The 11,967-nt window shown below is 33.1% G+C and overlaps 1 protein-coding gene across 2 annotated transcripts; it reads right to left on the bottom strand.

The window, feature by feature from the left end:
* Positions 1 to 363: 363 nt before the first annotated feature.
* LOC105127685 (receptor-like protein kinase 2) lies at positions 364 to 4,237 on the bottom strand. Of its 2 annotated transcripts, XM_011029062.1 has the most exons (3): positions 2,963 to 4,237; positions 1,370 to 2,845; positions 364 to 1,026 (listed from the first exon to the last, which is right to left on the bottom strand). In XM_011029062.1, exons 1-3 carry the CDS (start codon positions 4,176 to 4,178, stop codon positions 584 to 586), a joined length of 3,135 nt encoding a protein of 1,044 aa, XP_011027364.1. In that variant the 5' UTR covers positions 4,179 to 4,237; the 3' UTR covers positions 364 to 583. The 2 variants fall into 2 exon arrangements, with proteins under 2 accessions (XP_011027364.1, XP_011027363.1); XM_011029061.1 differs by having other exon boundaries at positions 1,370 to 4,237.
* Positions 4,238 to 11,967: the final 7,730 nt, after the last annotated feature.

The raw sequence follows: 11,967 nt of genomic DNA, 5'->3' as shown, positions 1-11,967 counted from the left end.
TGTTTGCTTTCTGTGACCCTGCTGTCCATGGAAGCGGCTTCCTGGTGCTAAGATGACAGTCTGGGGGGCGTGTTAGTTTCTCATAAACGAATTTTAGCTATCAGGGAAAAAAGAATAAACGTAGACGGCACCATTTCAGGTAGAAGATAGGCTACTATTCTCTTGACATTTTGGTCTCCTTGGTTGTGCGGCACATGCATCTCTTAGCAGTTATGAATGTTCTGATTGGGAGGAAATCGGAATAAAGAACATCTGAGTGAATCTAAGTGCATGTCTGAAAAATCTGAACTTCTTGAGAGGATCTATCAGAATCATTTTCTTTCATTTTTAACTACAGGATGGCGGAATTGGCAAACTGGGAAGTAGAACAACAATCTTTTACTCATAGCCTCGTCTTCTCTTTAGAAAGATGGCAATATGAACAGGGAACGCGCTCACTAATTGAATGAAGCCAAACTTGAATTAGGTAAAATAAACAGAACTTGTAGCCCTGGTGGTACTGCATATATCAATCTATACAAATTATTTTGTAGTTTGAAAAATAATCAATGAACTGAATGCAAGATTTTACAGAGCTACGGATTTATGAAGGTGGTCTAATTAGAGGTTCAGATGATCTGGAGAAACTAGAGGAGTGAACTGCTGCTTTTGGATTGGAAGTCGCTTCCATGCCACGATAGTTTGGTTTTTCAAAATCCTCATTTACATGTCTTATCTCCTTCAACATCGCTGTTACATCTTTCATGGTGGGTCGTTCTTCTGGTGAAGGGTTCACACACAAGAGGGCCACCCCAAGCACCTGAAGCATTTCTTGGAGTTGTGTACCTGATCGCAAAAGAAGTTGCGGGTCTAGGATTGTTGTCAATTCTGTTCTTTCTCGGAGTGCCTTGCTAACCCATGTGACAATGTGGACACCTTCAGGGATCCGGTCATCAGTAGGTTCTTTCCCTGTTAAAACCTCTAGGAGCACTACACCATAGCTGTACACATCACTTTTCTCTGTGATTCTCAGACGGTATCCATATTCTGCATTCACACATGGAAGGATGGTTACGTTTCGGAGTTACTGAATGCAGTGCAAATTCAGAATTTGTGACCTTTGAAATGTATTTAACATGTGAGCCCTAGCAAAGATGAGGAGTATCGGAATCCAATTATATTTTTCCAGGGATGATTTGAGTTCAAAAGAAAACCATTTGCGAAACTGATGCTAGAATTCTTCTGTAAAAGAAACCGTTAATTTTTCTTCTTGAAAAAGAAAATTAATATGAAGGTTGGGGACGTTACCAACAGCGTTTGAATTACTTTTTCCTGTGAAAAAATGTTGATAAACTAAACTACTGAAAACGGAAGTGCTCGTTATATTCACCTGGGGCAATGTATCCATAGGAACCTGCAACTACATTAGAAACTCTTGAACATTCTTCAGAATCAACAAGCTTTGCCAGCCCAAAATCTGCAAGAAAAGCTTCAGACTGTGGTCCAACCAAGATGTTATTAGTCTTGATGTCACGATGTACGATTGGAGGAATACAATCATGATGAAGATAAGCCAAGCCATGAGCTGCCCCCAGTATTATGTTGTATCTTGTATCCCAATCCAAGAATACCTTCTCATGGAGTAATCCAGCCAAACTCCCCTTGCTGATGTAGTCAAACAAGAGCAACCTAGTTTTTCCGTTGTTACAGCATCCTAGAAGCCTCACTATATTTTTATGCCGTATTGATCCAAGAGCTCTAACCTCGGCAGAAAACAAGTCTCTCTCTGGAACCTCACCATTCTTCAGCGGCCAGAACTTTTTCACAGCAATGACCTGTTTCATTGGAGTCTCGACACGATAAACCACGCCTGAAACACCCTTCCCAACAATGTTTGAATCTGAGAGCTTTGTCACAATATCATTTACAGAGAAGTTAAGCTTTTGAAATGGGGTGATATCCCACTCCAAATTGTCCTCTTCATCTTTCCTCCCGAAAGCAGCTCCACGAATTCTGGTAAAAAGAAGTCCTCCAAGAAGCACAATCAACAAGGTCACTGTTACGCTGAGAAGAGTGCACACAACAAGGTTTCTGGTGGAGTACTTGCCATGGTCACTTCCATCCATGTGACACTTGTTTCTGTTAATGCAGAGCTCTTGATTGCCAGCATATGCGGAGGCAGGGAGATCATGGAAGAGCTTGGTATCAGGAAGCAAACCTGAAAAGTTGTTGTGCGAGACATTGAGAGAAACAAGATTGTCAAGACTGCCTAAGACTGTCAGCGTTCCTGTGAGCATGTTGTGCGAGAGATCTAGGTTGGCAAGATTTGAGAGATTCGCGAAGCTTTCAGGAATAGAGCCCGTTAGAGAATTCCTACTCAAATTCAAGAGGATGTCTAGCCCTTGCAATCCACCTATCTCATCTGGGATTGAACCAGTGAATCTGTTGCTGCTCATATCTAACAGCTGCAGATCCCTACACAGGCCAAGTGACTTCGGGATAGAACCAGTAATGTAGTTTTCACTGATTACCAGTTTGTTTAAGGATGTAAGCATGCCAAAGTTATCAGGTACGGATCCTGCTATAGAGTTCTTGGAAAGGTCTAACACGTTTAGACCAACAAGAAACTCGATAGATGTGGGAATGGTTCCATGGAGCCTATTGCTGTGCAAATCAACCATTTCTAGCTGAGTGCAGTTACCAATCTCTGGAGGGATTTCTCCAGTAAATTGATTATCTGACAATTCGAGGAAGCTCAATCTATGTAAGAGACCTATTTCTGGGGGAAGTTGACCAGTAAAGTTGTTTGATCCTAATCGTAAACGGATCAAACCAATGCAATTACCAAGATCTGGTGGGATTTCACCTGATAATCCATTTGATATCAGAAGCAATTGACTTAAGTTCTTGAGATGGAACAGAGAATGTGGAATTGAGCCAGTAAGGAAATTGTGTGAAAGATCCAATGCTTGAAGTTTCTCACATTTGGCTAGTTCAGCAGGTATCCTTCCATGGAGCTGGTTCTGCCATGCAAAAAAAATTAAAAGCTCCTTCAGTTGGCCAATGGCAGGTGGAATCTCGCCAGTGAATCTGTTGTTATCCAGTTCAAGCTGCTTCAGGCCGAAAAAGTTGCCAACAAAAGGCGGGATTTCTCCTGTAAGGTAATTGTCTGATAAAAGAAGCTCCTCCAATGCATTCAAATTGGCAAGAGACCCTGGAATCTGACCACTTAGAGAATTCATCGAGAGATCAATAACTTCCAAAGCCAAACAATTGCCTAGAGCATCTGGAATGCTCCCGGTTAGATTGTTCTGCCATAACAACAACCTCTTGAGATTTGTCAACAAAGCCAATTCATCAGGAATCCTGCCTGAAATTTGGTTTCCGTAAAGATAGAGATGCTCCATCGCTGAGCAGTTGCCAATATCTGCTGGAATGCTGCCTGTAAGTTTAGCTGTGTAGACCGAAAGAGTCTCAAGATGCTTCAGTTCTCCTAAAATACTTGGAATCTGTCCTGAAATCCCAGTATCTGCAAGACCCAAAAACGAGAGTTCTTTGCAGTTGGATATCTGCATTGGGATTTCGCCATAAATTCCCGGGTTACCACCTGCTCGAAAGGTCTTCAAAGCTAACAATTGGCCTATTTCTGCAGGAATCTTTCCGGAGAGCTGGTTATCAAACAGTTCCAGCTGTCTAAGCCTTGAACAGTTTCCTATTTCTTTTGGAATCTCACCATGCAATGAATTTGTATTCAGAGCAAGTAACTTCAATTGAGATAGTCTCCCAATTTCTGCTGGGATGTCTCCAGTCAAAGAATTGAAACTGAGGTCTAAGGTGCTCAGCGAGGACAGGTTTCCTATCGACGGTGGAATTTCTCCACTGAGATTTGCATTTGAAAGGACGAGAGTTGTGAGATGGTTAAAGGAGAGTAGCTGGGTAGGGAAGCTGGTAGGCAGGTTGATGGAAGTGATTGTTATTCCCGAGACAAAACCATTACTAGAACATCTAACATAATCCCATTTACATGGATTTTTGTGGCTTGGATCCCATGTTGAGAAGAAAGTAGTTGAAAGAGAAGAATTAAACGTTGAAAGCCATGAAAGTAGACAATGACCTTCTTGGTTCAAGGCAGAGATGGCTGGAAAGATAGAGATGTTAAGAAACAAGAGAAAAATGGTGATTGCGTTGCTTGACATCATGAGGTTAGTACTCCCTGCTACTGTGCAATCTCATTTAATTATAGCACACCAGTCTCTCAAATTCTTGTTTGTGTTCTTTTATGACCGTGGAGTATTAAAATGCCCTTGCTTTATTCCACATTTACTCACTGTCTGTAGACTAGAGATCCTCTGCTGTTCTAATGATAACTCAATGTGTTTGTAATTTTGTATTGGAGGGATGGATACAGATACAGTACAATTCTAGCTTCCAGAATATGTTTTGGGCCTTCTTGCTTGTCTTTCTCCAAATTTTACTGTGTAAGTGTAATTTGAAATAATATACATTACATAGAATTATTTAATAGATAATTTTTTAATATTCACCAACTCTATTCTAATTAATAAAATTAAATATAAAATAATGTTAATTTGTATAAATTTCATTTTAACTCGAAAAAAGAAACCTTGCTTAATAATTTAATCCCTTATCTTAAACAAATTCACAAGTGTTAATCTTGAACACCATCTATGAAAAACCTGGTACTTTGAGACACTTCAAATTTTATTTAGTTCCATGATGCTGCATGACAACAGGATGCTAAATGGAATCTTAATCTAGAAACATGTTCATCAGATAGATTTAAGGAGTGAAAATGATGTCATTGTATTATATATGCACTCGTATTCTTTGAAGTTTTTGTCATAAATTATGGTGAAAATAACTTGAAAAGTTAAACAAGACATTTTTGTGATTAAGACTACATAAGTCGATCATTTCGCTTGCACGTACCTTAATTTTATTTCATTAGAATTGATTCTTACATCGGCCCAGGGATCGGTGAAGTTCATATCTAAATAAAATACATGGTGATCATGTCTGTTAAAATTTCCTTATATGTGCAGGATAAATGTCTGATATCAGATTTTCATTTTCAGTGGTTCTCGTACAATGATTGTTCATCCTTTTGAGTTAAGATGCACTTACAATACAGATTGTGAAAGGGACAAGCAGCAAAAGGAGGTGGACACCACAACCTCTTCTGAAATATAATTATATGTGGTAAGCTCTCCATGTCAGTTTGTATGGGATTAAAAAAGAAAAGGTCTTCGGATCCTCGCCTCATTCGGACAGAACCTATGTCTCTTTCCGTGCATGAACCTTCTCATGGACCTAATGGCTTAATAACAGAGAAGGTAGCTCGACTTCGGTGTCCTTCGCCCTCATTTGTTGGTGCAATATTTGCAAACTGCCTCCCTCGTTTGTTAATCAGCTCTTCATTTTAATTGATTTATGGCCTTAATGCTTTTGTGCTGATACCTAATTCTCCCGTGGACATTGCTTGTTTAAATTTCCAATAATCTTTGGTGTAAAGCTTGCCTTACGTCTTCTCTTTATTTCCCATGCGTTATCGTCATGGTAACATTGCATTGGGGATGAATAAAAATTACAGTTTGGGCTGCAATTCGTTTAATGGGAGAGTCAATTCATGCCATCGCCTCACTCATTAAAGCTAGCTATGGTGTGCCACTTGAACATCTTATAATTATTGGTTGTCTCGTCATAATTATAAATGTGATCAGAGCGTGGATCTATGTGGAAACGTACCATAATCTGGAAACTGTGGAAATTATCTCTTTTTTGGACCCCTCGAAGAAAATAAATTGCTTCCTGCTATCTTAATGACTTTGTATATGAGTCAATCCAATGTCTGCCCGACAATGACAGCGGTCATGTGAAAAATATAATCTTGATCTACCAGTCTTCTACAATTATATAGATCCTCAAAACTTAAAAAATTTATATTTTTTATCAAAAAATTTTATGTTAAAAAACATCAATTAAACCTCCTGCATTATCAAATTATCAGATTAATATATACACCAATACACCATAATATCCAAAAACACTTCTTTAATATATTAATTATCAAATTCCCAATTAAAAATAATAAAAATGAGAGATACTTACATGTTTCTTCAAATCCTTTTTAAAACTCAAAAGATTAAGTTTAGATAGAGCTGAATTTCTTGGTATTGTTGAAAGAAAAGTCATAGCAGGGAAGGAAAAGAGAAGAAAAGAAAAACAAATTATCTGGCAAAAATTCTCTTTAAATATATAAATTAGATTGTGTTCTTAGATTTGAGCTAGATTAGGATTCGGATCTAATGAGCTAAAACATGTATCTTAAATGGAAAGAGAAAAATAGATTCAAGTGATCAATAGTATATAAAGTCTTTTTTGGAGTTCCGAATAAGTTCATCGTTCAATCATGAAATCCCGATGATAACACCTCCTCGTCAAAAGCGGATTTGTTCATTTTAAAATCTCAGGATACTTAGGGACATCAGTCTGGTTAATTAAAGTAATTTACTTATGATCATAACCTTTAAAGATGACAGCGACGACGACAAGGACTGATTCCTATTACAAATTTACAAGAACGTTGCTTTAGATATCTATTCCATTCAATATTTGTTTGCTTCCAACAGAAGAGAAGTTACTGAATAACTTCTTGGAATTTATGGATGCTGCTCAAGATCTTCAAATATTTTTTTTTTCAAAATAGTGTCAAAATAAACGAAAATGCGTTGTGCCCTTCATTTGTTATATAACCTAAGCAAATCTTTTCTGCTATCAATTTATGGATAAGTTTGCAGGGGAAACCACAATGAACATCGTAACTTCCAACTACCAAATCTTTGCTAGATATATGTCGCATAATTTAGCTCCAAAATCAAGCGATGGCCCAACAAGAAGACATGAAGGGAAATAACTTAGAAATATAAGAGAACAAACAAATGAAAAAAGGAGGAGGAAAAGGAACTCTCATTCATGTGGGTCTTGCATATATAGATGTCTAGTGACCTGATTTGAAGAAGGAAAGTAAGCTAGATTAATTAATTGTGAAAGGATAATATGGCTCATGGCTGGAATAAGTTTTCGGTTCAAAAATATGGCTGGAATAAGCCGTGGAAGGTGGGGCAAGCGATCCCTCCCAACCATCGCTAGTGGTCTAACTATTTTTGCCGTATTTTATTATTTGGATTGGTGCTTTGATACGACCCATCATTTTTTTCCGGAGAAATTTATCGGATTTTTTTTTTTTAAAAGGGAAAAGTAGAAATAGCAACACTAATATATATCGAAGAAGGTTTACCATCATTTTTTTCCGGAGAAATTTATCGGAATTTTTTTTTTTTAAAAAAAAGGGAAAAGTAGAAATAGCAACACTACTATATATCGAAGAAGTTTTATTGTATAATAAAATAATTATTTCAGATCTTATATAAAACAATTATACTGTTTTTTAATTCTGTAACGACACTTTGGAAGAGGGAAATGGCAATTTGTTATTTATTTAAGAAAGAATACCAATTTGATTTATAAATGAAAGTAAAAATAACAAAAATAATAATATAAAATAAATATGATTACATGATGAGTAATTTGAACTTGGGGTCGCCTCTACAGAGGAGCTATAATATCAATACAACTAGAACTTGTAAATTGCACCTGAAAAAAGTAGGAAATTATAGGACAATAATTGAGCATCTAGACACCAAAAGTAAAAATAAATAAAAAATAAAAAATAAAAAATAAAAAATCTGTGAACGAAATAAAGTGTCCCAGCCAGTGAAATGCATCAGGGTCCAGTCCTTCTAAGCAAAACTCTAAAATGCATGGTAAATTTATTGTAGTATAATATAATTTAACGTGGATTGCTATAAAAAAATTATATTTACGTTCCTTGTTGGGAAAAAATGAAAGGTTGGGATATAAAGGAATTTTTTTTATTGATGAACTAGTTATTAAAAGATTGAATAAGAATATTGTTATTTTTATAAATTATTTTATATAATAAAAATGCTTTTTTACTCCTAAGATAAACGGAATCTAAACCCTTTAAATAATGAGTTTTTTTTTTTACTTTACACGAACTTTAAAATAAATAAAATATTTCATTGCTATTAGATAAGATAAAATAGCTTTTATGCCTTCAAGGATGTTTTTGTACTTTTATATTAGTTTATTTGTTATTTCCTAGGTTATGAGAGGTATTTTTTAGTAATTTAACATTTATTTTTAATATTAATTTTTGAAAAAAATACTAGTGTGTTTTTTCAAGTGTCGTTCTGTTGGTGGCATCTGCGATCTTTCAATGAGGTGTGCGACGCCATCATTTCTTATAAAATAACTTTTTGTCGTGTCATATGAAGCGCTTTCACGTGCTCTTTCTCTTAACGTGGAGCATGTCGGTGGTAGTTTGATGATTTGTCATCGATAATTATTTCTTTTTTTTCTTTCTATTTTTTTCTCTCTTCTAGTTAAAGTCAATATTTTGTCCTTTTCTTTTGGTTTTTCAATTTTAGTATTTATGTTTAATTGCTTATTTTCATCCTTCACCGTTTTATAATTTTTTTTTATGTTTTCAATTTAGTTCTTAAATTACAATTTGTCATATATTATTTTTGTCAATTTAGTCCTTATTCATTTAATTTTTCTTTTTTATCTATGGATCTTTTGTTAAATTTTTATTAACATTCAATTTCATCCTTCAATCAAACTTTATTTTTTTTTTAATTATTTATCCTTCATTCTTTTGATTTGTCTTTTTTACTTTTTTTAATTGTTTTTTTCTTCCTGATTTAACCCTGTAATTTATTTTTTAAATGCCCTTAAATTTATTTTTGGTTTTGATTTCCACCCTTATTTTTTAATTAATTTATTTATGTGGTTGAATTTTTTTTCCCATGTACATCCTTCAGTATTTGATTTATTTGGGATTGAACTTTAAGGTTATTCATTTGTGATCCTTCTAGTTTAATAACATGGGTCACACATTTTAAGTGTTAATATGGTTATTATTTTTTTTCTCATTATATTTTGTGATTTTATCATCTATATTATTTAAAAAAAATTATTTTGTGGTTACCTTCATTTTTTTTTTGTCAGCTTATCTCCATCTCATTATTTAAATCATGAGTTTTGCAAGTTGTTTTTGAATAAAGGTTTTTTTAAAAAAAAAGATATTTTTTTTTGTGTTTAATTTTTGCTGATTTTTTATTTTATTTTATACAAGTATGCTTTGTTTTGTACAAAAAATAATTATTTTGAAATAATATTTCTTATATGTTCGGTCATGCATATTGTTTTTCCTTTCTTTTATTCACTCTATTTTATCTATGTTTTTATTTCTATTATATTTTATTGATTTTAATAAATAAATTTAGTGGATACAAACAGATAAATGTCTCATTTTATGAAATTAAATATCTTAATCTATGTCCATCTTTTTTTTAGTTATTATTAACAATTTTATTTATTTATTTACATAGATAATTATTAGTTGTTTGGATAAATTTTTCAATTTATACTTATAATTTATATTTTGTAAAAAAATATTAAAATAATCTATATAATCAATATTGTTTTTAGAAGGAAAAATTACGACCCACTATAAAACGCATATCAAATCAAATTTTTAGTTGCTATATAATTAATATTTTTTTCACCTTTATTTTTTAGATTATTTTGTGTAATTGATTTTTTTTTCTTGATTTATCTTTTGACATTTGATTTGTTTGAGAGTTGACTTCATAAGATCTTATTGCTTTGCATATGTTTTTTTAATATTTAAGATCTTATTGCTTTGCATATGTTTTTTTTAATATTTTTAAAGATGTTATGCTAATTCATTTAGAATCCTTTTTTGGATTTTATACAAATGAAGTTTATTTTTTAAAATAAAAAAATATTTATTTTTAAATAATATTGCTGATGTGTTTGACCTTTCATAATATGTTTTTTCAAACATGAATTTATTTAGTCAATTTTATTTGTGTTTAGTTTTTAAGTCATGAATTTTTTAAGTTGTGAATTTATTTTTTTATTGATTTTAATAAATAAATTTAGTAAACACAATCAAGTGAATGTCTCATTTTATGTGATTGAATATATTGATTTACATTCATCTCTTAATCTTATCAATTTCTCTTTTGGTTATTGTTAATGATTTTTTTCCTATTTATTTATATAAATAATTATTAATTTACTTAATGAGATAATAGAATAGGCTTTTCAATTTATATTTTAAATTTTTTATGTTAAAAAATACATTGAAGCAACCTATATAGCCAGTATTTTTTTTGAAAAAAATCATGACCTCCGGCGAAGCACGAGTTAAATGGCTAGTGCATATACTAAGACACCAATTGTTTTTACAATGCAAAAATATTTTTGAAAAAACTTTAAATTTTTTTTTCAAATTTTTTTTAGTGTATTTAGATTATATTGATGTGCTAGTATTTATTTTTAAAAAAAAATATTATTTTAATGTATTATTAGATAAAATATATTTTAAAAAGCAACCATTACCATAATATTAAATATTTTATGAGTGAGAAAACATGGGTATGAATTAGGCAATTCAAGAGCATAATGATTTTTCTTGTTCAAACATATTCAATATGGTGATGCTGTTGTTGCAACTAGATATTGTGTGTTTGACATAGTAGTAATTTTTGTAATTATGATTTTAAAAAAATATTTTTAAATATAATTTAAATAAATGTATATTTAGTTTAATCATTGTGAGATGAATTTTTACATGTAAAATAATAATAATAAACAGATCTTCAATGAAAAACATGTTATTTTAGTTTTTATAAAACCAGAATTTACAAAGCAATTTTGTATTGGATACAATGCAAAAAACAGTAGCTATTTATCTGAGCAAACAATTTTTTTTGTTGGATAAAAAAGCAGAAGCTACAATCTCTTGGTGTTATACGTCTGGGGCCATGATACAAGTTGTAATACTCACAACACATGCAAGTAATAACAGTAAACAGATCAATCAGAAGGAGTGCTTCCAGAGCTGGCAGCAGTCAGGGAACTTCTGTTGATCTAAATCACAGACCAAGGGAGTTGCAGGGAAGTGGCAACAGTACAGACGTTTTCGTCAACTATAAATGTGTTTTCAGCGTATCTACTTACATTTTCGATTCGTGGCCTTGTATCACTTTACTTATTTGTGTTATGATCTCTGGAAGTTCGAAGTTCTAACAAATATTTGTGTAGAATCCACAACTCGAATATATCAAATATCAAAGATAAGATTAGAAGGCAGCACGTGCTAAGCCCCGAAACTATATCCTTATGGGCTTGACTACTCCTTTACGTGTTTAAACCAAATTAACCGTGGCTGCTAGCTTCTTTTTCTAGTGCGAGATTCAGGCCTTGGGGCCCCGGGTTGTTCTTACAGAAAGATGGATGGTGCTTCTTCTTCTTTTTTCTTTTTTTCTTTTCACCCTTTGTCAAGGTGATTTTACACGTTGTGAAAAAGAGATTCCGAGTAACATCTTGTCCCCCATTATGACATCACTTCACCAGTGTATATTAAGCTCATTACCCTCACAAAGCTTGTAATAGAAAGTGGTGTTGTAAACTTAGAGAGTGGCATCATCGTTTCCCTATTGTTTGGACCTTGGTGTACGCATGGAATATGATATATAAAAAGCAATTCTGATTTCATCTTATGTTTTATATATATGTACTCACCAAACGCATCCTAATTGTACAATCGTGATACATGCTAATCTTTGACTTTCTCTGTTTGCGTTGCTATTACACCTATTTTCTCATGCCGAAAGAAAATGCATAGCATCTGCTTTGCCTCACTAGCAATCTTGGAATGCCGCGGTGCTAGATGCCAAGACCCTCAATCAAGCGATAAAAGAAATGACATTTACTTCCATTTCCCTCTATATAAAAGAAATGACATTTACTTCCATTTCCCTATATATATACATATCTCTATCTGTCCGA

This window comes from Populus euphratica, unplaced genomic scaffold (genome assembly GCF_000495115.2).
Source record: "Populus euphratica unplaced genomic scaffold, PopEup_1.0 scaffold93.1, whole genome shotgun sequence".
In the NCBI taxonomy this organism is placed as follows: Eukaryota; Viridiplantae; Streptophyta; class Magnoliopsida; order Malpighiales; family Salicaceae; genus Populus; species Populus euphratica.
The sequence above is the reverse complement of the archived record's forward strand: the minus strand, read 5'-3'. Positions and strand labels throughout refer to the sequence as shown.

Excerpts from the sequence above, each read along its gene's own strand:
- LOC105127685 (XM_011029061.1), bottom strand. The coding sequence starts at position 4,178 with ATGATGTCAAGCAACGCAATCACCATTTTTCTCTTGTTTCTTAACATC. Across the intron at positions 1,027-1,369 it reads CTATGGATACATTGCCCCAG|AATATGGATACCGTCTGAGA; the intron begins GTGAATATAACG and ends GTGTGAATGCAG.